At 51.6% G+C, this 27,799-nt stretch overlaps 12 protein-coding genes across 12 annotated transcripts; 5 read left to right on the top strand and 7 right to left on the bottom strand.

The window, feature by feature from the left end:
- Nucleotides 1-346: 346 nt before the first annotated feature.
- On the bottom strand, nucleotides 347-1,348 carry A1O1_09139 (peroxiredoxin pmp20; the record flags this gene model as incomplete). Its single annotated transcript, XM_007729995.1, has 4 exons — nucleotides 347-382; nucleotides 513-650; nucleotides 904-1,180; nucleotides 1,299-1,348. The coding sequence occupies 4 exons, from the start codon at nucleotides 1,346-1,348 to the stop codon at nucleotides 347-349; spliced, it is 501 nt and encodes a 166-aa protein (XP_007728185.1).
- Nucleotides 1,349-2,275: 927 nt separating this feature from the next.
- A1O1_09138 (uncharacterized protein) lies at nucleotides 2,276-2,785 on the top strand (the record flags this gene model as incomplete). The annotated part of the gene is made up of 1 exon (XM_007729994.1): nucleotides 2,276-2,785. One exon carries the CDS (start codon nucleotides 2,276-2,278, stop codon nucleotides 2,783-2,785), a length of 510 nt encoding a protein of 169 aa, XP_007728184.1.
- Nucleotides 2,786-3,077: 292 nt separating this feature from the next.
- On the bottom strand, nucleotides 3,078-4,544 carry A1O1_09137 (uncharacterized protein; the record flags this gene model as incomplete). The annotated part of the gene is made up of 1 exon (XM_007729993.1): nucleotides 3,078-4,544. The coding sequence occupies one exon, from the start codon at nucleotides 4,542-4,544 to the stop codon at nucleotides 3,078-3,080; it is 1,467 nt and encodes a 488-aa protein (XP_007728183.1).
- A 1,736-nt stretch (nucleotides 4,545-6,280) lies between these two features.
- On the top strand, nucleotides 6,281-10,110 carry A1O1_09136 (CAMK/CAMKL/GIN4 protein kinase; the record flags this gene model as incomplete). The annotated part of the gene is made up of 2 exons (XM_007729992.1): nucleotides 6,281-9,827; nucleotides 9,881-10,110. The coding sequence occupies 2 exons, from the start codon at nucleotides 6,281-6,283 to the stop codon at nucleotides 10,108-10,110; spliced, it is 3,777 nt and encodes a 1,258-aa protein (XP_007728182.1).
- Nucleotides 10,111-11,458: 1,348 nt separating this feature from the next.
- Nucleotides 11,459-12,260, top strand: A1O1_09135 (uncharacterized protein; the record flags this gene model as incomplete). Its single annotated transcript, XM_007729991.1, has 4 exons — nucleotides 11,459-11,538; nucleotides 11,620-11,650; nucleotides 11,735-12,066; nucleotides 12,134-12,260. The coding sequence occupies 4 exons, from the start codon at nucleotides 11,459-11,461 to the stop codon at nucleotides 12,258-12,260; spliced, it is 570 nt and encodes a 189-aa protein (XP_007728181.1).
- Nucleotides 12,261-12,930: 670 nt separating this feature from the next.
- Nucleotides 12,931-13,776, bottom strand: A1O1_09134 (uncharacterized protein; the record flags this gene model as incomplete). Its single annotated transcript, XM_007729990.1, has 1 exon — nucleotides 12,931-13,776. One exon carries the CDS (start codon nucleotides 13,774-13,776, stop codon nucleotides 12,931-12,933), a length of 846 nt encoding a protein of 281 aa, XP_007728180.1.
- A 962-nt stretch (nucleotides 13,777-14,738) lies between these two features.
- On the top strand, nucleotides 14,739-16,013 carry A1O1_09133 (uncharacterized protein; the record flags this gene model as incomplete). The annotated part of the gene is made up of 2 exons (XM_007729989.1): nucleotides 14,739-14,936; nucleotides 14,985-16,013. The coding sequence occupies 2 exons, from the start codon at nucleotides 14,739-14,741 to the stop codon at nucleotides 16,011-16,013; spliced, it is 1,227 nt and encodes a 408-aa protein (XP_007728179.1).
- Nucleotides 16,014-16,297: 284 nt separating this feature from the next.
- On the bottom strand, nucleotides 16,298-17,011 carry A1O1_09132 (uncharacterized protein; the record flags this gene model as incomplete). The annotated part of the gene is made up of 1 exon (XM_007729988.1): nucleotides 16,298-17,011. One exon carries the CDS (start codon nucleotides 17,009-17,011, stop codon nucleotides 16,298-16,300), a length of 714 nt encoding a protein of 237 aa, XP_007728178.1.
- A 1,561-nt stretch (nucleotides 17,012-18,572) lies between these two features.
- On the top strand, nucleotides 18,573-21,037 carry A1O1_09131 (uncharacterized protein; the record flags this gene model as incomplete). The annotated part of the gene is made up of 3 exons (XM_007729987.1): nucleotides 18,573-18,632; nucleotides 18,683-20,790; nucleotides 20,830-21,037. The coding sequence occupies 3 exons, from the start codon at nucleotides 18,573-18,575 to the stop codon at nucleotides 21,035-21,037; spliced, it is 2,376 nt and encodes a 791-aa protein (XP_007728177.1).
- A 613-nt stretch (nucleotides 21,038-21,650) lies between these two features.
- A1O1_09130 (30S ribosomal protein S16) lies at nucleotides 21,651-22,278 on the bottom strand (the record flags this gene model as incomplete). The annotated part of the gene is made up of 2 exons (XM_007729986.1): nucleotides 21,651-21,770; nucleotides 21,985-22,278. 2 exons carry the CDS (start codon nucleotides 22,276-22,278, stop codon nucleotides 21,651-21,653), a joined length of 414 nt encoding a protein of 137 aa, XP_007728176.1.
- Nucleotides 22,279-23,659: 1,381 nt separating this feature from the next.
- On the bottom strand, nucleotides 23,660-24,733 carry A1O1_09129 (uncharacterized protein; the record flags this gene model as incomplete). The annotated part of the gene is made up of 4 exons (XM_007729985.1): nucleotides 23,660-23,978; nucleotides 24,043-24,120; nucleotides 24,177-24,315; nucleotides 24,382-24,733. 4 exons carry the CDS (start codon nucleotides 24,731-24,733, stop codon nucleotides 23,660-23,662), a joined length of 888 nt encoding a protein of 295 aa, XP_007728175.1.
- A 1,177-nt stretch (nucleotides 24,734-25,910) lies between these two features.
- On the bottom strand, nucleotides 25,911-27,164 carry A1O1_09128 (uncharacterized protein; the record flags this gene model as incomplete). Its single annotated transcript, XM_007729984.1, has 1 exon — nucleotides 25,911-27,164. One exon carries the CDS (start codon nucleotides 27,162-27,164, stop codon nucleotides 25,911-25,913), a length of 1,254 nt encoding a protein of 417 aa, XP_007728174.1.
- Between the last annotated feature and the right edge of the window lie 635 nt (nucleotides 27,165-27,799).

Genomic DNA, 27,799 nt, shown 5'->3' with positions numbered 1-27,799 from the left:
TAGTAGCACTCTCCTATCCAGGACATACTGCAAATCCTACCGAGGAAAGTTACGAATGGATATACATGCAGATCATTGTCAATGAGATAGGGAAAGAGTGGCTACGCAGACCCAGATACCAATTTCGAGGAACGTATACGCGAGTATGATAATACTGGATTCGTTTCAAGTCGGGGATGAATTCGTGGGCTCTGTGCCAGTTCTATTCTATCTCTTTTCATATAAACTCTGACCAGATTGCGTTTGTGCATCTGCTGTCAATTCGGCCCTGCAGGTCCGCTGACTTGACCACGCCACAGATTCAGTAGCGCAGAACAGCAAGAAGCCGGAGCTGGAAGTATATGCTCTATAGTTTGGCGAGGACAGCTTCCGCCCCAGAAACCTGTTGTTACACCGGGTTAGAAAATCGGTGGACCATGACTGTTGAAGGGTGGGAGAGCTTGGTCTAGCTTTGCAAACGACAAGAGTTGGGAGGGAGGTGCAACAGAGGCCAGAAATACAGGTTGACGTACCGACACATCTCGTCCAGGTTCCTTCGCCGCGTAGATGACCTTCCCGTGGTCGATCGCCAGGGCGTACCGAGCACACCGCTCGCCCATGTTCCAACCTATCGACTTGGAGAACTTGGTGTCCGGGTCACTGAGAAAGAGCTAGTTTGGGGACAATCATGGTTAGCATACTTTTCGATGCACATTGAACGTCGATTTGTGGCCCACTGCTTGGAGTATGCAGGTGTGATGTGATCTCTCTCTTTCTGTTCCTCTTTCCATCTCATCGCAAGACATCGTGTGCTGGTGCAGGGGTCCCACCCCGAGCCGTCTTCTCTCTTGTGCAGCCGGACGAACACACAAAGGTGGGTATCCGTGTGTTCAAACATCTATGAGATGCATTGGATAAACTCACAATATCATCGTTCTTGACGTTATTGGCCTTCTGCCAGGCGCTCATGACAAAGGGATCATTGTACGCCAGCACAGCGACAATGTCGACTCCCTTGGCCTTGAACTCCGCCAGCTTCTCAATGTATCCGGGCAAATGGCGGGCCGAACAGCTTGGCGTGAATGCGCCGGGGAGGGCAAACAGCACCACTTTCTTGTCCTTCCATTCCTTCGAGGCCGGGTAGTTTTGCGGGATTCCGCACGCGGTGATGTCGGCGCTTTCGGGCGTCCAGGGGATATAGCTACAAATGTTGAAGAACCACAAAATTAGAAAATGGACACCAAAGGACAATATGACCGAAGAGGAAGGAGAGGGAAAGGCAAGGTTGCTGGCCTGTGTTCAAGCGGGTGTGTACTTACGAGAAGACAACGTCGTCTGGGAACGAGTCGCCGGGCTTTAGGCCAGACATCGTGGTGGTATGTAGAGAAGACGAAACGAGGGTTGAGGTCAAGTCCAGAAGCAACAGAGATGTTTCTATTGAGCAAAGCAACTGTTCAGATTTCAAGGTTCAGGAACAGGCGAAGAGAGGATGAACGCAAGCCGATACCGTCGGTACAAATAGGTTCCAGGGTTCCAGGGTTCCAGGGTTGGTACCTTAGAACATTTCTAAGCACGTCCATGATCGCGCAGCGGTGGGGAGGCCTCCGAGAAGCGGCCGTCGTTCTGGGCCCTCAGAGCTGACAGAGCCGGAGGGGTAGCGGTGGGGCATGAGACATTTATCTTATCTTATCTTATCTGATTTGGTAATTGAATCGATTCCGACGTCACTGCCCGCTGCTTTTTGCTGGCGAACACGCCGTTTTTACTTCTTGGAATAGGGAAATCATCTGGACCAATCGATGCTCTCTTCACTGGTACTAGGTCGCTCGCTGACATGGCAATTCCACAGTTCGGTCAGCTAGGGCTTATGTCACGCACGCCTTGACAGCATACCACCCTGGCAGCATCAAATCTCAATGGTTGAGACTCCATATTTCTTTCCGAACAGGCTCTATTCAGGCTCTTACGAAGTGTCAGGATTGGTCGGACAGAGCAAGGCTGAAGGCGGAGAAGGACGAGCTTGGTCACTTCCGGCGGGGCGCTGAGACTGTCGGTTCACTGAGAGATGTTCTGCAATAAGTCAAAGCAGGTAAGAAGCAAGCGAAAATCGGATGATGTTTTTAACCTGGAGCGGTTGTAGAAGAAGTAGTCATCTATATAAGCAGGTTGTGCCCCCCTCATCTTTCTTCTTCTGAAGATCGGTTCTTCCAACTCAAAACACCACAGCCGAGAAAGCAGCCATTATTTTACATCAGAACATTCAGCCTTGACACACTAGATAGGCAGCTTAGGCGACATGGCATCCCTCCGGCCCCCTTTCACACTAGAAACGGCGCGAGAGAAAGTCAAGTTCGCCCAGAACATGTGGAACACGCAAAACCCGGAACAGGTGTCCAAGGGATACACGGCCGACTGTGTGTGGCGCAACCGCGACTCGTTCTTCCGCGGCACAGAGAAGATCATTGCGTTCCTCACCAAGAAGTGGGAAAAGGAGAAGAACTATCGGCTGCGCAAGGAATTGTTCGCTTTCACCGACGACAAGATCGCCGTGCAGTTCTGGTATGAGTACCAGGACAGCCACGACGGGATGAAGTGGAAGAGATGCTACGGGCTGGAAGATTGGACGTTCGATCGGGAGTCTGGCAAGATGCGGAAGAGACAGATGAGCGCCAACGATATCGTGCTCGGGAGGAATGGTGACGGTGTCGCGGTACCGGAAGAGGCAATCGAGGGACGATGGTATCTCAATGGAGTGGACGTTGATGATCAAAGTGTCACGGAGAAACTCACCGAGGCTCATTACTGAAAAGTCCGTATTCGCACTCACTGGAACGTTGACAGGAGGAAGACAACTGGAAAAAGGATTACAGTCACATCGCAACGACAGAACAGAGAACACCGGGGTGTGAGGATTAAGTATATATTCTCAATCTGTATCTCGGTTTTGTTTCCAATATATTCCCCACAACTCCGGAGTTGATACTTTGATCATCAAATCGCAGTAAGGATCGTCAGTCGTAATCACGTCGCTACCCACAAATCATACATATACCGGGAATGCTTTTGCAGGATTGGAGATGATGGCAGAAGATCTTAAGCTATAGCTCGGCAACATCTTCCTCCCATTCGGAGCTGTCATCTCCTCCCTCAACGAGAGGAGCCATCCTTGCCTTGAACTCTTCAAGGTCCATGTCATCCTCGGCAACTCCAGGACCACCGGGTGTCTTGGGTGGGATCAGCACGTTCGGGACCACGTGGATGACACCATCAGCAGCAATACCATCAAGTACACTGACGCGGGTGAAGGCATTGATCTTCATGGTGATTAAGCGGCCGTATCGACCAATGTCAATACTCAAGCTCTTGCCTTCCAGACCCGTGGGGAGATCAACGTGGATGTGTCCCTTGGGGACCATGTGATGTGGAGCAGCAGCCGAATCGAGCTTGTAGATGGCATCCGAGTAGAGGGTGATATTGTCGCCTGCATGATACAGGATCAACGCCTTGAGGTATTTCTGGCCGAACTTGCTGAAGAGGAAAGCGTTGATCTTGGATCCAAGACGTTGGAAGGCAAAGTTGGACGGCGCGAAAAGTGTGCCTCCCTTGTGGCTTGAGGTGTCATTGAAGATTGGATAGAGGCCAGTCTTCTCCAGAGCAAGGTCGAGGGTACTGAACTCCCCTGGCAGGAGAGAAAGAATGTCGACCACCTTAGGCGGCGGAAGGAGAAGACTATCGATGCCATGAATGACTCCGTTGGTGCCAAAGATGTCAATGGCAACAACGCGGGAGTAAAAGTTAAGGGTCAAGCCTTTCAGTGAGATTTGAGTAGAGATCCGCTGTGGCACCTTGCCGATGTATTCAGCTTCGAGAGCAGTCGGGATGGTGCGACTGACCAGCACACGACCTGCTGGGTAGAATTCAGTCGACACATGGTACGTGAGGAGCTTCTTCAAGAACTCCTTGGGTGGCTTTGGAGCATGCTTGGGGATCTTTTCAAACGCTCGGTCGGTTGGGGCAAACACGGTGTAATTGGCCTTTGTACCATTGAGAAGATCGACAAGGTCGGGAAACTCGTCGATCACGGCAGCCAGCTTCGTAGTGTACTTGCTCTTGGAGATCAACTGGTACACGGTCTCATTGGGAGTGTGGTGATGCGGAGGGTGGTGCGGCTTCTTTCCTGGTGGGTGACGACCAGGCGGACCGTGGTGTGGAGGGCCGTGGTGAGGAGGCTCATCGACCAAATCAAGGTCATAGTCTGCAGTATCTATCCAAGCTTCACCTGCAAAGGCATCCTGGAATTGTTCGCCATACTTGACAGCCGTGTCATGGACCGACTCAACTACCTCACTGAACTTATGTTTTGCGCAGTTCGCTGCCTTTGTGAATTCTTCTTCAAGGTCTTCCCAGAAGTTCTCGGCTTGATGGGCTTTGTCCCAGAACGGATGCTCTTTGGGTTGTTCAACGTCTTGATTTTGAATGGACAAAGCCTCGAGAGTAGCTTGATCTGGGATCACGAAAGCTGAGGCGACAGCTGCCGCTGACAGGACTGATAGAACGACTCTCATGGTGAAGGTCGGAGGAGGGCGGAGCAGTACTGGCTCTCTCTCTCTCTCTCTAGATGCGAGATGCGAGATGCGAGATGTGAGACAGAAACCGAAGTAATGACAGACCAGGAGGATAAGAAGGAAAATGTGGCAGCCTAAGGTAGACAGGTGAGATCTTTAGGCAGACGCAAGAATGAGGTGTATTCGCAGTCGAAGTATAACAAGTAATGCAGTGCAGACGCAAGGATGGTGCCGGCTGCAGCACAAGTTGACGCAAGCAGTGCCGCAAGATGTCAGAGGGGGAAGGTCGGTCGACGTAAGCGGGCGGGAACAAAGATGGGGACAGCGGTTAGTACCTCATGATTGTCATGCCATCATCACTAATAACTGTGGCTGGCTGTGAGTGACCTTAGAGAGCTTCTCAGGTTCCCCTGTCGCTTGGATGCCGCTTTCGGCCTGCTAACAGCATTCAGTCCAGCCTCTAACATTGTCCTGTGTAGCCACTCAGACCCTAGTTGACTGTCAAACATCTCTATTAGTAGCATTTAGAGCAAGATCGAGGGCTCATTGACCTCGCATCTCCACCGCAAACGGGACAAGCTGACGTTTACAGAGTCCCGGGGCCTGGGCTTCCAGGAACGGAACCACGTCGATGGTGTCAAGTCTCTCTGTGTCTGCACTGGCCTGGACAACTTTGTTAATAGGAGCTTGATAGTACAGCAACATCACTCCATATCGAGCCCATCGTGTGCCGCATATATGCTGGTGTATTGCAGTGTTCTTTCCCAGCACCTGTGCTGCCAGTGACAATGGCGGCAGCTGGTTGTAGCTGGGCCATGGGGCCAGACAAAGGCAGCATAGGACCTGATACTTCAAGGGAAAGTATATGGCAAGTAGGTAGGTAAGTAGGCTTTTGCTGTCATTTGGGTGTCTCTAGCAGTGTGTCTTCCCTCAGCTCCTGGCTTCGACCTCAACCTGGCCTGGCTGGCCATTTCCCTTGCGGTTGTGTTGATACAGAGCGAGGGGGGAAATATGGTCGGCAACTGCAACTGCAGCTGCCATGGAAGGAATGAATGTCGACTGCGCTACCACCAATCCTCGTCAAACCCTCATCTCTTTCTTGTCCTCAAGCAGCGGATTCAGCGAGAATCCTCGATCCTCTGCTTCTCGAGTCGTTCTTTTTGGATCCTTGCTTGCTACCGGTTTTTGGTTTTTGGCCTCCATTCGACTTACCTAGAAGCATCCCTCCGTGCCCACTGCGCCAGCATTCCTCAGGAAGATCCAATCATATCACAGCCTCGAGTGCCAGGAATCCCGTAACTCGGAGCAAAACAAACAGTATGCTCGCCTGGATTGGTTGACGGGAATGACAATGCCATAGGGTGAGAGTCGGGTGGAGGACAAGAACGAAAGATTGGAAGGAGACCTTAACACAGTGCGCACAATTGACGCGACGACTTCACTACGCAGACAGCGCAGACTCTGTTGCGGGTGCGCGACAAGATCAACACTTGCACAACATTCACTACGCGCGCACTTGTTAACCTCGAACCAACCGCGACCACTGAACATTCGTCTAAATAAATCTGATTTCCAGCGCGACGTTTCTCCCATCTGCGTGACAGCTCTTTGAAAGGCCACAGGTACGTTGAAATGTCAGCTGCTTCTATACTGTGGCTAATTTGCAGTCACTGAGCCTGTTGACCGGTCTCCTCTGGGGAGAAGCTCAAGACAAAGGCTTGTTGATACAGGTCAACATGTCATCCTCCCACAAAGCCAACGATAGGCCTCCCCTCACACCAACACCCTACCAATCCAGAGCTGAGAGACCTATCGCGAAGAGGGCTGTCCTAGGAGAGACACAACCTAAAGCATCGCCTACGCCCGGCACGTCTTTTAGACGAAATGTCGAGCACCCACCTGGATCATCACCGCGTCTGCCGCATCATGAATCTCTGAAGCCTGAAGGCAATCTCTCTGTCCGACAGAAAGTTGCGGGAAAGATTCCAGCCATTGAGAACAAGCGCCTGTCAACTATCGCAGATGAAGTTGCAGGAGGAGCTAAGCGAGACTCACAAGCCTCCACTGTATCCGCAATCGTCAAAGGAAAGAGAAAGACCCATGTCGGACCATGGCAACTGGGAAGAACTCTGGGGAAGGGTGCCACAGGAAGAGTGCGCCTAGCCAAACACGCCATGACTGGACAGGTCGCAGCAGTCAAGATCGTATCAAAGAAATCAGCTGCGCTCGTGCAAAGTGCGAGTATGGCTCGAATGGACAACGAGGACAGCCTAGCCATGATCGCCACTGGGCCTAGGACCATGCCATTTGGCATCGAACGCGAGGTCGTCATCATGAAACTTATCGAGCATCCCAATATCATCAACCTCTACGATATCTGGGAGAACCGCGGCGAGCTCTACCTGGTACTGGAGTACGTTGCGGGAGGGGAATTGTTCGACTATGTCTCAAGTAATGGCGCTCTTCCTGAGGAGGAGGCGGCCAGACTCTATCGCCAGATCATCGCAGGCTTGTCCTATTGCCATGGCTTCAACATCTGCCACCGAGATCTCAAGCCGGAGAACATTCTTCTTGACAGCCAACGAAACATCAAGCTGGCCGACTTTGGAATGGCAGCTCTCCAACCTGACGGCACATGGCTGAACACTTCGTGTGGGAGCCCACACTATGCTGCACCTGAAATCATCCAAGGAGACCGATACCGAGGAGACAAAGCAGACATCTGGAGTACTGGAATCATCCTGTTTGCCATGCTTAACGGCTTTCTACCATTTGACGGCGGAACCTTGCCCAATACACTGCGTCTCGTCAAGAAGGGTGAATACTATCTTCCTCCGAGTTTGAGCGTCGAAGCGTCCGACTTGGTTCAACGAATCTTGCAAAAGCGACCAGAGAAGAGAATCACCATGGACCAGATCTGGACTCATCCACTCCTTCTCAAATACGAGCAATATCACGCCAGCCTTGTCGCCCCCGAGCCTCTCATTTCTCCCGCACGACCATTGAATGTCGACAACCAAGCTAAGCGTGTCACCAAACGATCTGATATCGACCCTGAAATTCTAAGAAATCTCGCGACCCTCTGGCATGGAGAGAAAGTGGAAGAGCTGATCCGAAGACTTATGAACGAGGAACCGAACCATGAGAAACTCTTCTACTGGGGTCTCATCAAGTTCAGAGAAGACCAGCTGGAAAACTATCCGGGCGATCCATTGCACTACTCTGCAAGTGACTATCACCATGTAACCAGACCGGCTCCAAAGCCAAAGAACCGTGGTACCACTGGTCGTGGTCATGCCCGTCGTGCTTCTCAGTTCTCAATCGTGAGCGATGACAATAACAAGCGTGAAGGCTACTACAAGAACCCAGCCACCGCGACAAGCAAGGCGACTCAAAGCAGCTATGATCCCTATCGAGCTTCGAGGACACCAATCACGGAAAGCAGTCAGACTCCTGCTACTGTCGTCGTTCGCCGATATGCGACCACACCTGAAGGGCGATCAGTGAGCTCGGCTTCCAGTACACGAAGAAATAGGGCCATGGCGTGTACTCAAGATGAGGTGCCGGCTCTACCCAGCTTTACATCGGAGGAACTTGAGAAGCTTATCCAGAAAAAGCGCGCGTCGTACTCCACTGCGACATCTAGGAGTTCGCTTTCGAGTGGTAGACGCTATCCACGGATTCGGAAATCAATGAGCTACAAGAGACAAGTTAGTTTCCCTTACCGACGACAGGAACATGCTGGTGTTGGTAAAACAAATGTTCGGCCATTGATGCAGGGGAGTGGCTTGTCGGAGCGACCACAAACACGCAGTACGATTGCTCCCTGGTCGGAAACCCAGAGTACACCTAGCATACCCACGCCTCCACAGGAGTATCGTCCTCGCAAATCCAGCTCTGAGATTGACGTCAAGAAGCCTAGGGTTGCAAGCTACTATTGGAAGGATGATACCCGGAAGGTCAGCGCGGAGTTGGGCAAGATTTGCGAAGAAGCGTTCAATCGGTCTTCCGTCTCTACTGTGAGCGATGTCAGCCCACACGCACCTTTGGACTCGTCATCGACATCAGTTTCACAACACAACCGGAGAGTACCACCAAGCATTCGAGATCGCCCTCTTCCTGCAACCCCGGTCCTCCAGGAGCTGATTGAGCGCCGCCAGAAAATCATCGATACATGGGGAGATGCCGATGCCACCGTGCTTGCTGATATGCTTGCAGCTGTTGACAAACGCATTGACGGTGAATTGGAGAAACAAAGAAGCTATGAGAAACGAGCTGCCTCCGATCCCACCCACAATAGCATGACTGGCAGGTACTACCGCCCTGCATCACCAGCAGATACCATGGAAGATCTGAAACGCAACCGTGATGAAATTAGGGCAGCATCAGATCCCGTCAAGTTCAAGACTCCTCGGCCTCAAAAGGAGAACACCATTCGGCTGGTCACTCCAGATCCAATGTCACCCTTAGCTCGCATTGAGCCGTTAAAGGTTCGCAAGAATAAAGCTATGCCAGTCAATTCCTTGCGCGGTGGGCCTAGGGAGAAGCAACAGGAGCGCGGCGGATATGACACGCGGCTTTTTGCAAACGCTGGATTGGATACTATTGATGAGAATCCAGTGTCGCCAAGGAAGACTGCCCCCCGAAAGTGGTCGTGGCTTGGAAAACGTGCATCAGGAGCACAAGACTTGTTCGAGGCAGCACCTGTTACAGAAACCAACGTGGAGAGCTCAGATCTACATGATTCTCGGGTTGTACAACCGAGTGATTCGACCACTTCTTCTCTGGATCGAACCAAAGCCAGCGAAACCGAGTCAGTCGATGTCGAGTTGAACCTGGAAAAGAAGCGACGTTGGTTCCAGAAAATGTTTGGTAAGTCCTCGAAAGTCAAGGAGAGTCTTCCGGCGTCCTCTTTGGAACATCATATCGTGCGAGACGCGTCGGAAGAGACAGATGGCATTGAGCCCGGGCTTGAAGAAGGTATTGAGAATTACTCGGCACACTCTCTGGCCGCACGGAAAGTCTATCCTCCAGCCACGAGCGTTGATGCTGCCGCGGCCGCGGCGGCTCTTGGTCCTATTGAGGTCAGCCAGAACTGGTTCGCTAAATTCTTCCACATCAAACCTGCGACTCGGATGATCTGTCTTCAGATCAACAAGGGAAAGGCGAGGAAAGAGCTGGTCAAGATCTTGAAAGACTGGCGTAAGTATGGATTGAGAGATGTCGTCGCAGAGCAACGTGGGGGAGCTGATGTTGTGCGAGGACGTGTCGATGCTTGCAATTGTGAGTTTCTTTCCCATCCGTAACGCGTCTCACTCTGCTGACCCCCAGGACAGATCTTCAACTCAAACCTGTTCACTTCCATGCATATTTGTATTCCGTCCTCGAGCATGGTCGCAAGGCCAACTTGAGTATCATGAAGTTCACGCAAGAGAAGGGAGCAGCCAGTAGTTTTTACAAAGTTGTCGATACGCTCGAGGCTGTTCTCAAGGAGAGGAATCTGCTAGTGCTTGATGTGCAGAAAAAGAAGGGCATTGAGCGAAGCCTCAAGGCTGCAGGTTTGTGAAGCAGGCTTCCTGGTTGAGTGTCCAAACTGGAAGAGCATGGTTGAGACATGAGCAGTCGGCGGCTCTTGGTCTTGTGTACAATCCTTGCAGATGCATTGTTGGGGTACTTTCAGATGGATAGGATACAGAAGGATGGGCTGGGCAGAAAATGGTGATGTTTCTCAGGCATGCTAATACGATCCAGGTTATGGAATGGTTGGTGTGCTTTTTTAACAGAACTGGCTCTTGACAGATGTTAGGCGATGGAATGAGTTCGACAGGCAGATAATACCCCCTTAATTTGTCAAACTCGTCAACTTTGCTCAACTTTGTTGCGTGCATTCCGATCCCCTGAGCCTATAAATCACGGTACCCGCTGATAAGGGAGGCTTGAAGGGCCTTGACTGTATGCAACGGAAGTCATATGGTGCTATTTCTATTAGTATAGCCAAGAAGACCCCAGGGGCTGCATGGGAATTTGGGAAAGGCGAACTGTGCCAACCGCTATATCATTCCCCCGCGATTAGCTTTCTACTTTCTGTTTTCTCGCATCTCGTCATGGAGTCAATTTCCTCTGGTCATGCAGAGTTCGTCCATTTGATTGGCTTGTGACAACAGTGACCGACGAGATAATAGGTATTGGAAATGGTAGAGACATGCTGAGGATGTATCACGTTGGCGACCAGTCAGGAGTCAAACAATTAACCCAATATCACATCAGCGGCCTAGTCTCACCAACATCCTCTTTCCTCCTGACCCAACGACGAAAAGTTAACCGGCCAGATATGGACCATCCTCGATAGAATCCGTAGCCGCAAGACTAGGCGGCGCCTTCACAGTCAAACTTAGCTCGTATCTCAGTTGAACTTCTTTATATATACGGCTCCATGGCGGAGGTTGCTCAAGGACGCGTTCAAGATAGAGTTCGGGATGGTATATAGCCCACGTAAAAATCTATAATTCGGTAGTTCATCAAAGGCATATATACAATTAGAAGGGAGTAAAGCAGAAATATGGTCATGAGTAGAAAGAAGCAATAAATGTACTAAATACCAAATATTGCTCATAATGACTGGAGAGCGAAGGGGAGATGGAGGGTGTGTGGTTGTTATAAAAGCGGCGAGCACCTTTTACTCATTATTGACCGGCCAAGCGAGGTTTCCGTTGCACTAGCCTGGAATCGGCTTCAATGAAGCTTCACTGCGCTGCATGTTCATAGGATTCGAGGTTGACCACGAAAGCACCTCAAACAGCGACCCTGCCCCCATTTCCCCTGCATGGCTGTTTCGCGACCTTGTGGCATGTCAGCGTCTCGTATTCTCTGAAGAATTCATTCAACTCCCACGAAAATAGCACCAACCGCCCAAAATGGGCGCAGGTCAATCCAAACCCGACGAATCCACCAAACATGTCTTTGCCAGCGACACGCCCATCCAGTTCTCCCAAGAGTGCGTATTCGACAACAACGCCATCGTGCGCCCATAGAGGGTGGCGCGGTCGTATGGGACGCCAGCTGACAGTCTTCCTAGGTTGATTGATTCTCTCCAAGCATCTTCAGAAGTACGCCCACCACTCTCTCCATGCCATAACCATAGCACCTTGCAAATGGCGGGAAACACCATGCTGACATTGTGATCACCACAGACAAATTCCACCCGGGCGAAGGCTCTGGAGCTTCACATCGCACAGCGCGTGGCCGAAGAGCTAGAGAAGGTTCGAAAGCACGAAACATCGATTCTCGAAGAAGCCCGGAAGAAGATCGCAGAGGGAGACGACAATAGCTCGTCGAAATCCTCTGGCTCCCTACTCCAACTGCCATCGTTGTCGCCGAGAGACTTGCTGAACTCTGAGAACGAGGAAGAGAAGCGGCGGAAGGCCCAGAGCTCGCAGAAGGTGCAGGAAGAAATAGAGAAGCTGAAACAAACGTTGGGCCAGAGAAAAGTCCTCAAGGAGCTGCCGAAAGAAGTGGAATCAGCGTATGTCCACCTTCTAGTTCTGCAGGACCGAGGGAGTTTCTGTGCGGTTTACTGACATGCTAAACAGGAGACAAGATGTTATCAACTGCTTAAGAATAAACGATAGAAAACCGCTCGACTGCTGGAAGGAGGTGGAAATCTTTAAGCGCGAAGTGCGGAAAATGGAGGAGAACTATGTCCAGTCTGTTCTATGAGCGCACGCAGCTTTGATTTTCACCTCCGCGGCGCTGCTCCCGGCTCTAGCGGCCCAGCCAGCTGTATATACTAGGTCCAAAAGGAAAGGAACGGAATAAGATTCATGGAAATACCCAGCCTTTGCAAATACGGTTGCTCTAGGTCTGCCTATGGATACGTCGCCGTTCTCCTCAGAACCGCCCTCGACAACGGCGAGGAGGCTGATAGCTGGGACGTTCATTCAGAAAGAGCACAGTGTAGTGTAGCTATCCGGAGGCACCCCATCCGCGAAGTGACACCATGTGATTCCTGCATTATCCAAACATCCACCACGTTGGGCGGCCGTGATGGTCCGACTTTAGCAGGATCAAAGCAGAGAGCGGCATGCTTCTAGCCAGTAGTTTGACGCCTGGCTGTAACCGTGACTTTCCAATGGTGCCGTTGAATCGTGTCGGATCCATGACGTGCCATCTTGTCGTTCGATCCTGCGGTCTTTTGAGACCGGGACATCTTCTCGGTAGGCCCTGGGGCAAGGAATGGCAAGCCTTGAGATTGTCTGTTTTGACGCTAACAGCCTTTCTAGATCTGCACACCGCTTTCTCTGCCATGAACGCATGGTCCGCATGGTCCCCAAGACACAGTAGTGAGGAAAGCTGAAGTTGTTTGAGGCAAGGTCGTGTGCTCTTCATCTCACCCAGTATCTAGCTCTTTCCTCACAATCCATGCTCCACCGGGCCTCAGCCTCTTGTAGTACCTTTCCATCAGGACGACCCGCTTGAAACCCCTTTTGCCGTACCACTCAAGGGCATCCTGATTCTTCTCCCAAACGTGGGCGTAAATGCAGACCGTGCCATCTTCCTTGGCTATTGAAGACTCCAGAACAGCGTTGAGGAGCATCGTTGCAATCCCGAGACCACGGTACGGTGAGAGTAGCGCCAGCGCTTGGATGTATATCTGCGCGAGCGCGGGCTTCGACAGAGAAGCATTGTTGTTGGGCGAGCATGGCTCCAACCGGCATCGAATCCAGCCGACAGGCTCGGACGAATAAAGAACCACACGAGAGAGCTGGAATGATGTGGGTTCAGACAGAGTCGAACTGAAGAACGCATCGCCATATCGCACAGGCAGAGTCGTGGCGGTGAGACGCTGGATGGATGGGATATGTGCCTTCTGAATGGCTGTGATGACGGTTCCTGGAAGTTGACGGATCTGAATGATCTTGGGGTATTCTCCTTGCTGGCCCAATGAAGACCAGAGACTCGATTCCTTAGAGACCTTCCTGTCGGTGTCACAGGCTTCGGGATTGGGAGTTTTCGCTTCTCCTTGCATGGGTTTGCTGACTTCCTTCCAAGACTGCTGGTGAAGCTGTCCCATCACACCTAAGCCACCTTCTTTGGTAAGGCTGTCCTCAAGCAACACTGTCCCATCCTCGCTATGGCCGCGCGCTTTGTTACTCCGCCCTGTGTTGCTGTCCGGCACGTTGGAGACAGATGTTATGGGCTTGGAGAAATAGGAGAGAAGGGTTTCTTGGGGCATTTTTGACAGGCGCAGCCCATGGCCTTGATGTAATCAAAATCACCTTCCTCTCTGGTCGTTTCGATGGAAATGAAAATAGTGGGCGCCTGTCGCAGCGCCACAAGGCCGCAAGGTGAGAATGGAAGAGACACAAGAACTTGATGTCCACCGACAAAACGCGGCGCGTGTCACGTTCAGGTCGTTCTTGTCGCCCAAGGGGCGTTTTGTGGTCGCGGGTATACCCGACGCTAAACATAGGCAATCGATGCTTGATCTACCCTAGGCCCAAAGGACCCTTAGCGGTCACTAAGCCGCCCAGCCCGCATTTCACAAATGTCATCCATGTTTGCCGCACCCTGCATGTTGCTTTGTCCATAAACACATCAGTTCAGAAGTGAAGCAAATGCTCCGGTGCTGCCAGGTCCCTCCCGTTGACCATCACACTATATTGTGTTGATTCTGGAGGCATCTTCTTTCGTGGACACATAACTTCCTCCGTTGTCCGACCGCCGTGGCAAGACTCTGGCCTATACGAGCACTTCGAGCCATTCCGAGGAACTCTCTCACATCTGACGTCCCTTTTCCTGTCCGAGTCCGAAGATTTGTCGATTGTCGAGTTAATATTGTGTGAATAAAGAATGAATATATGGGCCACGAGTCCGTGAATATAACCACTGGGTGCGGCAATGAGTGCAGGCAGTGAATAGACGGAAGCAAGTGTTGAAAGATACCATTCACCTCACAATAATAGTAAGTCAATATGCGATTAACAATAGGAGGCAAACACCCGGCATGTCTCCTGCGCGTTCCTATTGTGAGCACTCTCAATGGAGGACAGCTATGCGACTTGTACCCCGACATTTGTCTCTTCTGCGGCGAGCCTGCAGGGCATTCTTGTATACACTTACATACCCTTCCCTACCTCTTTCTCTTTGCTGAACTCCGACTCTTGTTCAATCTTGTCTCCGTGCTTCTTGTTCAACATGGCTCCGGAACGGGCATATGTCTCGTTGTTCCCCAACAGCATCATCGATGTCGATTTGTGGAAGCGGTTCTACAATGATGAGGAGATCACGGCTGACGTTCCGCCTCCAGTAAAAGCGTCTGCAGACATGGCTACCTCGACAGCAACAGGCTCCAAGTCTTCTGTCAGTCTTTCTGTTTCAGACCAAGAACAAGCTGTTAGTAGGCTTCCTACGAAGCATACTCCTGATTGCTAACTGTGCCAGATTACATACCTGTTGGACCAATCCATTGAAAGCATTTTACATGATATGCTCCTTGACATACACCAGGAAGAGAAGATCGCTCGTATGCAGACAGCAGTCGTCGAGGTCGAGCAGAAAGCGGAAAAACTAAGGAGTGCTCACGACGACAACAATGCGGACGACAAACCTGTCGAGTCAAATGCGGCCGTTCTCAAGTCTGGACAAGTGCAACTAAAAGGCAACCCGATGAAAAATGTCAAACATATCCGATGTCCTAACTGTCGACTACGACGTCTCCTCTATCCTCGGGTCGGCTTCAATTCTCGGCCTGTGCCGGATCCGGCGGAGCAGTATTGTAAAAACGAACCAATGATTATCATGGATAAGCATGATGTACACGGACAGCGCAAGAAAGGAGTCAAGGTGAAAGGACAGGCCAAGGGCAAGAACAAGAGAAAGAACGACCCAGCATCACCTGCATCCGAGAACTCAGATCCCCTAACGCCCTCCTCATCCATACCTAATGACTCTTTTGAATTCAAAGAGATCGACTATCCTGCTGCCAAATGTCCCAACCGGGAGTCTCACCTCGGCGACCACTGGAAGTCTGTGAACGTCTTTGCCACGCATCTGAATGGCAGCTGTTACCTCAAGAAAGATCGCGCGGCCGGTCGAGAAGCAAACGCAAAGATTGGCGGGACTCCTCGAGACAGCAGAGCGAGTTCGCCGAAAGCAGGAACCAACGGTAACAAGAGGAAGGCAGACGATGATACCCCAGGCGGCAACAAGAAGAAACAGAAGCTTGGAGATGTTAAAAAGAATGAAAAGAAAGGTGGCTCCGGCCCGAGCAGGTTGAAGGAGGTGAATAATGTGGATGATCAAGGCGAAGACAGTCCTCTGAAAGAAGTCAATGGGGACACGATCTCGGTGACGCCAACGAAGGCCGCGAGGGATGCTAGCATGGAGCCAACATTGAAGCTCAAGCTAAAGACTGGGGCTACTGATGGAATTGCTCGCAAAAAGCCGGGCAAGACAGGAAAGAAGGCCTGATATAATGCACCATAGCATACTATCTCGCATAGCGGTGGTTCATGGGGAATGATAGGTGTTGGGCACAATCACGGTTGGTCAAACTGGGCCAAGAATTCTTTCAATAGGTGTTAAACAGAAGATGGGTTCAGTAAATATATTGATATGAGACGCCGGGGGAATCCGGCCGGTACAGCATCCTCCAGCATTCGTGGTTTTAGAACGAGAAGCTCGGCATCGGTGATGCCAAAGATGTTGGCACAGCCGAAGACGCTCATGAAGCAAAACCTTCTTCTACACGTCTATCATAGAGGGTTTCCGTGCTCATCTACTTGATTTATTCGGCCATCATCGTGATTGACCTGAACCATACGCGTGGAACGGCGGTCCGCAGACATAACGAACCCGTTCAGCCGGCCCCCATCCCCAACCAATTCCTGCATCAACGCGCCCACTCCCTCTTCAGCTTTCAACCACTTCAAGAGCCTGGAGGCCGCGGCGTTGGCAGCTTCTTTGGTCGTAAACGTCTCGTAAAGGTCCAAGTCTTGGACCGGCACACAGCCCGAGCGTCCAAGCGCAGTGCGGTCCAGGAAAGGCGTCGCGACAATGATGTACCAGACACTTCCAGGCAAGTGTCTCGCAACCTCGGGGTTCTTTTGCTTCAAAAGCTCGAGCTTCATGATATTCCCGTCCGGCAAGGGGCAACTCAGATGGACCAGGGCGGGCGCCTGTCCACTGTAGACCATCTCATCTAGAGTCCGCTCGGCATCCTTGCTCTTGGCTATGCGGACTTTGACGAGCAATTGCTCAAGTACGTCCTCCAATTTGCTGTATGGGCCGGAAACGGAAACGTCTCGGATATGCGGTGTAGTCGTCTTGATATAGTAGATCACGTCGGGATCGGGCTCGTCGTCGTCATGCTCACCGTCGCTATCACCCTCCTTATCGCCAACGGGACCAGTTCCTCCTTGTTGCTCACGGTCCGCGAGGTCAAAGAGCTGGCTTGTGGTGAGACGCATGGTAGTCCGTCGTCAAACGGGGACTTGGCCGCCGGCAGCGAGGATGGCGCATTCCTTCTTGTGGGTGGGCCAGTCATTACGTTGGCAGGCACGCGAGCAGTAGTTTCGGGATTGACAGCGCCTACAGTGTCGGAGTGCCGGATCGTCGGGCTCTGGGTAGTATTGGCAGCGGAAGCAGTATGGGGTCTTGGTAGACGTCGCCATCTCGAAACTTAGAGAGTGTCCAAGTGAAGTCCGCGGTAGCTGTGCTTGAGTATAGAAGATATGATGAAGTGGTGAAGGGTATCTATCATATGTTGGAGGTCCGATAAAAGGTGAAAAGGTGGTCGATGTGCAGGTGTAGAGATCTATATCACCGCGACCATCAACTTCACATTGTGTTGTTTCCTCAACAGGTGCTCTATATATTTGTCTAGACTGCACGTGAAAGGGAATGGAACAGGGTAAAACTCCCCCTGAAATGCAATCTCCCCCTTGCAGGTACGTATCTCACCGACTCGTGTATATCTATCTGCACTAAAAATGCCAGCCTCCCTACCATGTCTCGGCAGGCGACTTCGGTCTAGCTATCATCACAATTCCGGCAGTCTACGTAAAATAATTATATAACATATACTCAGTCAAAACACCTCCCCATGGCAACGACAGTACCATTGTGTAACATAACTGTTCGAAGCGATCCTGGCGCGCCTAAGATTGTTCAGGTTTGATCGAAATACAGACTGCAGCAGCTGGGCGAGCACGTTGCCAGAGGAGTTGTTCACCGCTCGTCAACCAGGAATCAGTCGGCCAGTCATTGACATTCCTGGAGATACCGTGCAGCCGCCGTTGCATTTTCCATCCCCTGCTTCAGCGCCACACCCAGTGCCAGAGGTCCAGCAGTCCAATCTGTACCAGACTTGCATTCAAAGACCAACCGACATGAGGTATTTGAACCAGGGTTCGCGCCCGCGTCGAGTTATATACTCGGGGTTCCATGAAATTGCTCCCGACCATATATCATCAAGTCGTCGTTATATCGACAGAGCCCTATCTCTCGAACACGTCAGATCTCACTGGATGGATTTTCTTCCAACTTGTATTGATAGGACAAGCTGGACGTGATCACTTGTTTCTACCAGAAGTCAGGATCTGTGAAATGATATACCAAACATATATAGTTTGATGAAATTGAGAATAGAGCACAACTGTCATGTGAATGTCCATTACCAACAAAGGTCAACGACAACAATATAGCCATAACAATATAGGAGACAGGCACTGAAAGAGATCGCGGCAAAATTCATTATCGTTATCGTTATCGTTTATCATGATCAACCCCTTGAAAGATGCCAAGCAGCGCAAGGCTGAGGCAGAGCGAATCGACGTCACGAGGCTGCACCGAAGATGTTCGCTTGGGTCAAGTATTCTGTACATATAACGCAAGTCGCAGTCGCCATCAAAAAGAGTGAATATCGCACTGATCTCTCAACTCTCCCTTTCATATCCCGCGGTTGTCTTTACATATTCATTGTTGCCGATTTGACCAACCAATGAATATATCACGACAATAGCATCCAAGATGAGTGGTGTGGCTCAAGACTTCAAGCTGAGCGCGGTGCTTAGCGGACACCAGAGCGATGTAAGAAGATATGTCGCTATTGACAGCCTTCCCTTGCTAACACTGGGCAGGTTCGCGCTGTTCTACTTCCTGACCCCTCTTTTGCCATCACTGCCTCACGAGACGGTTCAACTCGCGTGTGGAAGCAAACCTCTACCAGTCCTCCCGCGTACGACGGCACTGAATCCTCACACGGCGCACAGTTCAAGACATGCTTAGCATATGTTCCTCCCTCAAAAGAATTTCCTGATGGCCTTATTCTCTCTTCCGGGCAAGACGCACTCATCGAGGCACGACAACCTACCTCGACTGCAGATGTAAATGCAGATGCCATCATGGTCGGACATGCCAATCAAGTGTGTTCTTTGAACGTTTGCGCCCAAGCCAACTACTTTGTGAGTGGTAGTTGGGACAGTACAGCGAAGGTTTGGGAGATTGGCAGATGGGAGGTTGCAATTGATCTACCAGGACATACAGCTACGGTCTGGGCGGTGCTGGCGTACGACCGGGATACCATTGTCACAGGGTGCGCAGACCGAGCAATCAGAATCTTTGACACCCGAGGAAAGATGTTGGCATCCTGGGATGGTAAAGACATTGTGCGTGCTCTTGCGAAGCTTCCTGAGGGACATCCAACAGGCGCCGAGCTTGCTTCGGCATCCAATGACGGCGTCATTCGTCTTTGGACCTTGAAAGGAGACCTCGTTACGGAACTGGTCGGCCACGATTCGTTCATCTACTCGTTGGCCGTCCTTCCGTCCGGTGAGATTGTCAGTGCTGGAGAGGATCGCTCAGTACGGATCTGGCGAGGCACGGATTGTGTGCAAGTCATTACGCTGCCCGCGATCTCTGTGTGGAGCGTCTCAGCCGGTCCCAACGGCGACATCATCGTCGGATCGAGTGACAAGTTGGCCAGAATCTTTACCCGAGAACCGGAGAGGGTGGCAGACCAAGAGACTCTTGCCTCGTTTGATGAGTCACTAAAAGCATCAAGCATTCCGCAGCAACAAGTCGGCCAGATCAACATGACCGACTTGCCTGGTCCTGAATTCCTCCAACGCAAGGCTGGCACCAAAGAGGGTCAAAGCCATATTGTCAAGGAGGATGATGGTAGCGCGTCGCTTTACCAGTGGTCCATGTCACAGCAAGAATGGATCAAGATTGGTCAAGTTGTGGACTCGGCTGGGTCAAGCGGAAACAAGGCCAGCTACAATGGAAAGGAGTATGACTATGTTTTCGACATTGACATTGAAGACGGAAAGCCACCGCTAAAGCTGCCGTACAACGTCACACAAAGCCCCTACGATGCTGCCACGAAGTTCCTTCAGGACAATGAACTGCCGCTATCGTATTTGGAAGAAACGGCGAACTTCATCATTAAGAACACTCAGGGTGCTACATTGGGACAGTCACAACCCGGGGGCGCTGATCCTTGGGGGACAGAAAATCGCTACAGACCTGGCGAGGCTCCAACGTCAACCTACCAACCACCTCCTCCGCAAGCCAAAAGACTCCTACCGCAGAAAGAGTACCTGCCGGTTGTGATCGGAAAGCCGGCTGCTGCGATGGGCCAAATCACGAAGAAGAATGCCGAGTACGGGGGAAGCGACATGAGTCTGTCATCGGACGAAATTCAAAACGTGACTGCAGCTGCCAAACAGCTCGAGAGTTACAACTTCCAAACCAAGCCGTCGTTAAATCCATCTCCAGCCTTTGACTCCGCCATGCCGGCTCTGATAAAGATTGTGACTCAGTGGCAGCCTCCGGCTAACCGCCTGGCTGGCCTCGACCTTCTTCGGTTCATAGCGGCTGCGGCAAAGGAATTTCCTGCCGCAAGTGCGGAAGGTCTGGACATCGTGGCAAGCATCCTGGGCAGTGGAATCTTTGACCCTGAATTTGTTCGGTCAAACAACAAGCTTGCCATGATTGCGATGCGTTTCTTCTCCAACCTGCTCTACGGGTCCTCCACAGGGCGTGACCTCGTGAAAGGCCACCTGGACAACATCATTGAAAGCCTCAAACCGTTGTCAGCCATCGTCTCATCTGACGTGTCTGTGGCAGTCGCGCTGACAACGCTCTACCTCAACATCGCCGTCCTTGTCACCACAGAGAAGCGTGCAGATCCAGACACCAACGCTACTTATGGGCTATCGTTGCTGGAGGAGCTGACCAAGATCCTGTCTACATTCCCAGCAGTCAATCACACCTCATCGGCAAGTCCGTCTGCACAGTCGACAGAGCCTGCATACCGCACCGTCGTCGCTTTGGGCACGGTCCTCGTCGGTCTCGGGCGCGCAGACCTCAAATCAGCGGCGAAGGACATTTTCGATGTCCCCGCGGCGTTGACTCAACTACGAAGCAAGAAGTACTTGGAAGAGCCGAGATTCAAGACGGTGGTTGGGGAAATTCAGGCCGCTCTGCGATGATATGAAGCGGGCAGTTGGCAGTGAGCAACGATGGGTCAAAGCATGAGACAGTCCACTTCTATTTGAGATTCATGCTGAGAAGGCCCTTGTCTTCGAGTGAAAAAGAAATCCTGATAGCGTTTAGATGGCATCTGCATGCTTAACAATGGCGAAATGACCATGACTATGTAACTACGACTTAAGCTTGTGTCGCTTGACCAGGTGAAACATGACCTCAAATAAAATTGGCAGCAATGGAACACCTGTAGGTACTCAGGGTATGCTTGCAGTACTTAGGCATATAGATGGAGCCACGACACCAAATGTGAATATTGTCTATCCCTGCATGTCACGTATCCCAACCTTGTCCATTCTCGTCTGCAAGATGGATGCCTCAAGTGTCGTGTAGTTGAGTAGATACCTCACTTCTCTTCTGCCGCACAGTACGGTCGGGTATTGTACATAACTAAGTCCTCGCCCGGAGAATGATAACAGCCTCCGTAAAAACCCAAAACGCCAACGCTATGTTCTTTGTTTTATTTTGATGCTCTTCCGCATGCACGACCGATTATCGGCAGCTGACCCGGTCGTCGTGAAAATCAGCTCGGCTCAGCCCAAAACAGTTCAGCTCAGCTCAACTCGTGGCCACTTCTGGCGTTGGCGTTGGCGTTGGTGTAGATGTAGATGAGGACGAGGAAGTAGACCGGAACGGTTGTTGCGCTTTCGACGAGGGTTTCGGTTCAATCAATCCGATCTGCGTAGTGAGAGGGAACAAGAAGTCAGCAGAGGAAAAAAAAGGAAACTTCCACACGCGAGTCTTGACTATCTGAGAATCGTCGTGACAATAGCCATAATTTTCCCTTCTTTCTTCGAGTAGGCTGGCTCCTTGGACCAAGTTCATGCGACCATCTGTGCAGATCTTCTTTCTTGCTAGATTGTCCTCCCGCTCCCCAAAGGTCATGACTCACCAAACTAAACAATTTCTCCACCGGCTCAGTCGGCTGCGCCCCGACACCCAGCCAATATTTCGTGCGCACCATGTCGAGCTGGACATCCTTGATTTTTTTGGACGTGAATCGCTCGCCGGTGGGCAGGAACTCCGGCGTGTCGGGCGTCGCGAGCGGCTCTTGCGGGATCGGGTTGTATGTGCCTAGGACTTCGATGGGTTTTTTGCCCCGCGCGGATTTGGCTTGCGCGAGAATGATGTTGTATACTGGCTTGCGCGCGGTGCCGAATCGAGCGAGACGGATGCGGAGGACCATGTTGGCTGTTTGAATGGAATTGAATTCGGCGGTAGGGGGAGGTATATTTTGTACAGATCACTTGGTCAGAGAGTGTATCTCAACGTAGAGGACTGTGTATAGTAGTTGTTGGTGTCAAGTAGTTTGCATTGAATCGGATTGCATTTACCATCTAGTAAGGTACGCATGCGTTATAGTACTACAATTGTAGTCCGAGCATCTAGAGAAATGACCTTGAAACCCCTGTCGGCGTCAAATTGTTTGATGGACTCCGATTGGTTGAGTGGGGGAAAAGCCAAGACGAGTCAAATCTACCCGTTCGGGGGCGGGGCTAACGCCGCCCTACACTCACCCTAGTCTCGGGCGAGCTAGTAGTACTAGTCAGGTGAGCAGTACCCCTGAGGTACTACGTACTGTAGTATATCGAAGTGCGTATACTGTGCAGTGCCGTGTACGGTGAGATGTTTACAGACACAGCCTTGAGATTTGCCGGTTTAGACTAGTTTCAACCATGATGGGTGCGGCCAGCGGCTCCGTTCAACCAGTCTCTCGACCATAGACGATGGGATTCATTCCATCATTCCATCATTCCCAGCGAAAACCATCCTTGCAGATTGTTCATTACATCAATCCCGTCCGTGCTGGGCTCGCCGTCGCCCATGAACATGATCGACGTTTCGTCGTTAAGCCCAGGCATGAGATTTGAAGGAGAATCGAAAGCCATAATGTCATCGTCACCGTGCATTGATCGCTGAGCATAGGCACGCCAGTCCACATCATCGGGCCCGGTAGGAAGCCCTGGCTCGGGGAAGACTTCGTCCGAAGAGGCTCCAAAGTCTCCGTCCAGCATGCCACCCGCGCCTTGCGTGTCCCTGGCTGTCAATGGCCGCGGTGCATGCTGCCGACTGCGTGGAAGCGACGAAAAGGACTTGACCGAGCTCACATACGCGATAATCCTTGCCCTTGCTTCTTTGGCGAGCTTGTAGACCGGGGAACATTCCTGAAGAGCCTTGAGAAGGAATGTAAGACGGGAGTCTGTGGCCGCCGCTTCAGTCACTAGAGATGTTCGGATCAGCAAGATGCTCTCTGGGTTTCAACTTTTCCCTCCCCCCTCTCAGAAAGCATACCTTGCAAGTTCACAATCGTAGTCGCGGCCATGACGAGCGCGTAAACCAAGATGAGTGGAGAACCGAGAAACCCATGTTGGCTGCGGACCTGTCGGATCATGGCAACCACGGCGTCGCATGACTCGGTGCATATCGCTCTCGAAGATTCGTTGAGAGGAAATCCGTGCGACGGCCGGATGAAATGGCGGTTGAGCGAAATACAAATGCTGTGATAGAAAAGGCTTTGCGCATTGGTCAGTGGGCAGTCGGCATCGGATCTTGGGCAAGTCTCCAACTCACTGAAGAACGACGACATAGTTTTCCAGCTCTTTTCCCTGAGAGGTCCATTGGCTCCATTGCAGAGGCTCATCGAGGCCGTTGTACCAACGACTCAGCCTGAGATTGAGCTGTCCCAGCCGATAAATCAGTCCGCTTCCGCCCTCTTCGAATTTTCTTGGGGCGAACACCTCGGCCATGATGTCCTGGAAGATCTTCCCGAGCATGACAGAGTACTTCAACGCATTTGTCAACTGCGGTTTCCGAGGAGGATCAGACGAGGTTGTCTTGGCCGCGATCTCCTTCAGTCCAAACCATTCATGGTCCGGTGGGAAGTTGCTACAGCAGGGTCAGTACCAGCGAGCGTCCGGCGCGGAGAGGAGTGATGAGCAGGAAGAATTACGGCAATGGGACAGTTGGATGGACCGCTGCGTCATTTTCAGATAGAGATACCGGCCGGCCGAGGTAGAGACTGATAAACCTGGAGGAAAGGTGTCAGCCGAATGTTCTGGAAAACAACAGTGACAGGAGCCAGACTTGTCGGCAACATAACAGCCCCAATAGATCCGCCGACGGATTTCGATGTCATAGGTTGTAGTGATGGTCTGATCGGAAATGACCCATTTGCTAGGATCTTGATGGAAGCCTAAGCCTTGAGCCATCCTAAAGGCCATGCCTGTACGTGTACGATGTATCAGTGTTCATCAATTCCGTAGAGCACAAAGGAAAACTTGAGACTGACCCGACAACATCCATCCTAGTGTTGAGTTCCCTTGTCCCAACTCATGGAAGGCCAGGCATAATAGAGCCTGGACACTTGTGGGTTGTGGACTGGCCAGGCCATGCGTGACGATTATCTCCTGGGCACATTTGGCGAGAATGCTGGTTCTCTCGCGGACTTTCGGGTCTTTGGAATGAGCAGCTCCCAGGGCACATATGGCACAAACCAAGGGGAAGGACCAATATTTGCCCCCGTGCGTGTGGCCCAGATAGTCGGCGAGAAAGGCCTCCCGGTACACAAACATATACTGAGGGTACTGGTGCAAGAAGAAGAGCGACAGGGACGTGTTGATGAGGGCGTCGTCGATGCCCATGGCTGCAGCCAGTCGCCTATGGCTCCAAACCTCCGGCCCCAGTGGGCCAATCGAAGGGTTTCCAGCGTAGCCTGCCTTGTCGACTTCCTCGTTGACAAAAATACTGGTAGGGCCATGATATTGTAAAGCGCCTGTAGCGTTGCGTCAGCTCGACGTAAGTCGGGGCACCCACGGTGATCAAGACCTACCTGAAGAGTCCCTCTCCAATGAAATCGCGCTGTCGAGGTTGATGGAGGCGGCAGTAGCATCACCCTGGGACGCGGAGGCCCCTGCTTCCGGTTCGTCCAGATGGTCATCCAGCGAGATCTCGCGCAACAAGGTATCTCGCTCCTCGGCCGAGGCTGACTGCAGCCTCCTGACAAAGGATTCAAACCATGCCACTCGCGTCTCAAGCGCGGACAGGTACTTGTGCGAGACGGGCTTTTTCCGAGCGTCCTGTCTGGGGTATTCGCACGCGATAGCTGCCGCTACACAGTTCGAGCACGGTTGCGTTCGGCTGCATTTGATCTGGCGAGAACCAAGAGATTGAGCTGTTGAAGTTGACCTTGAAATACTGTTGAGATACACTGACCTTACGATTCTGACATCTTCGGCATCTGAAGGGAATGCTTTTTAGCCACCTGGGATGTGCAAGGACAAATGATATTTTCACTCACGAAAGCCGTCGAGACTGATCCATTCATGCTACTTGCAAAGAACCCTCCCCCAGTGACTATCACAACTAAAAGAATGTTAGCGGTACTACTTCTCTGGGGTGTGTAAGAGGCCTGGTACCCTGTAATACAACGAGGCTGCAATATGACCAGCTGTCTTCTCTACGGCTGAGGTTGGGGACGTGGTTTTGACAACAACAAAGTTGATTTCGTGCAGTACCATTTATCTGTTCATTATGGGGATAATGATCGCCCTGAAGTATGTCTAAATCGTATTGGGTCTGTAAAGGGGAGATTGCCAGGAAGAAGACTTGACTGACTGACATCAACTGAGCATGTGGATATTAGGTATGCACGTGACCAAGCGTGATGGTAAAGCAGCGGGTTTTGTATTTGTATTTCTTATTCCTTCTCACAATTAAAGATACACGACAGATGAACTACAGCGAGGATCATGATGGATTGGAATATCTATCCTCTATCTGACTTATCCTACGGTCTCAATCCCGAGACCAAAGAGCAGTTCATTCACGAGGGATACCCTTTTTCAGTCCTCTCTCTATCGACTGGACGAGTTTCTCGACATCATCGACGTTGTTGTAAAACGCAAATGACACTCTGATGCCCAGGCGATAGTGAGACACATATATGTGGTCTTCTCGAAGGTGGCTTTGCCAATCTGGATGCAACAGCTTCAGCACATACAAATGTGGTGCTCGTCGATCAGCATACGGACTTCCCACCACCTCCACCCCAAGTGCCTTGCAACGCAAGGCCAGCTCGCGACCTGATGCGCGAAGGTGGCTTTCTAACCTGTCAATGCCCAGGTCATCCACTATAAAGTCCAATGACGCCTTGAGCGCTGCGACACCGATGAGGGATAGGTTGAGGTGCTCATATCTTTGTGTCGTTTTGTGGTACTGCACGTCAGGATTGGCAATCAGGTCACCCCGAAGGTTTGCAATGGCGCCTGCCCCAACGATGGGTGGTGTCGGTCGTAGCAGTGGGAGCACATCAGGGCTAATATAGAGAGCACCCACCCCACTGGGGCAACCCAAGCCTTTATGACAACCAAACGCTGCAGCCGAAACGTTCCAGGCGGTAAGGTCGAGCGGGGCCACTCCGACGTGCTGCGTGAGATCCACGAGAACGTGAATGCCTCGGGGTCGGAAACGAGAACAGATATCTCCGACATTGTTCATCTGACCCGAGTGAAACATGATGGAAGAGAGCCCGATGGCGATAGTGCGACTGTCGACCAACGGCTGGAATGTGTCGGCGTCTGCGTATGTGTCCGTCCCTGTCGGCACCAGTCGAACTTCCAGGCCAGCGTCCACGAGACCGAGCCAACCATATACATGGTTAGGATGTTCGACGTCCAACAACACGACATTGTCACCCGGAGTGAACTTCAGAGATCTTTGAAAGAGATTCAGACCCTCGGTGGTGTCTCGCGTGAATGCAAGCGAATGCTCTGGAACGTTCAGGTATGTGGCGAGTTTGCTCCGGCTCTCAGAAGTCGTCTGCTGCCAGATAGGCTTGGGATGCGCATGGGTGGTGGCCTGGTCCAGGTATTTGTCGAGTGCACTTCTGACTCTGAGGTTCATAGGAGGCTGGAAAGAAGCGTTGAGGTAAGTGGTGTCTTCTCGCTCGGCAACCGGGACCAAATGTCTGAGCTTGGAGTGCTCAGCAGGAGAGAACGACTCATAATGCTGGCTCGTGAAAGGTGTTTCCCGGCCCAGGGTGGTTTCAACCTCTTCTATCGCAATTGATCCCATATTGACTGCGGTGAATCCCAGCTGGCTCAGGTCTATTGCAGACGCAGTTTGCACCGGAGCCCATGTTTGGTATATATGCGACCTGTAGGGTGGGAAAAGGTGAAATCTGCGGACTCGTTCCAGGACATCAACACTGTTTCGGAGGACGAGACCCGGAAGGCTGATCAGTCTAGATCAGCCTATCAGTCCATCGACCGGACCAGATTAAATTGTACAGGCACTGGTGCCGTGCTGATAGTATTCTGACGCCTGACGGACTTCATCCTCCGTCTTGGGTGGAGACCCACAATATGACCTCCAGGACCCTATCATGATACAGGCTAAGGCCCCGGAAGGCCCCGTGCCAAGACCATGTCCATAATGAGGGGAGTATCAGATAGATACCTATGTACGCAGTAGAAAGCGTTATTCGCACATCGTTTCAACACCATACCCCAGGCTCCACCCATGGAGAGTCCAGCTACACCCTCACAACTGATGCCAGCTTGGCGGTGCGGGACAATCAGATGCCAGAAAAGCATGATAAAGGATAGCGACCTATATAATGAGCGTACAAGGTTGACGTTGCGAGCGCCACGGCTCAGAAACTCTCTGCAACTTGTTCCTTAAGAGTCTATACGCTGGGTAGGCCAATA

Source organism: Capronia coronata (assembly GCF_000585585.1).
Source record: "Capronia coronata CBS 617.96 chromosome Unknown acBCG-supercont1.11, whole genome shotgun sequence".
Classification (NCBI taxonomy): Eukaryota; Fungi; Ascomycota; class Eurotiomycetes; order Chaetothyriales; family Herpotrichiellaceae; genus Capronia; species Capronia coronata.
Note: the sequence above shows the minus strand (reverse complement) of the source record. Positions and strands in the feature narration are given on the sequence as shown.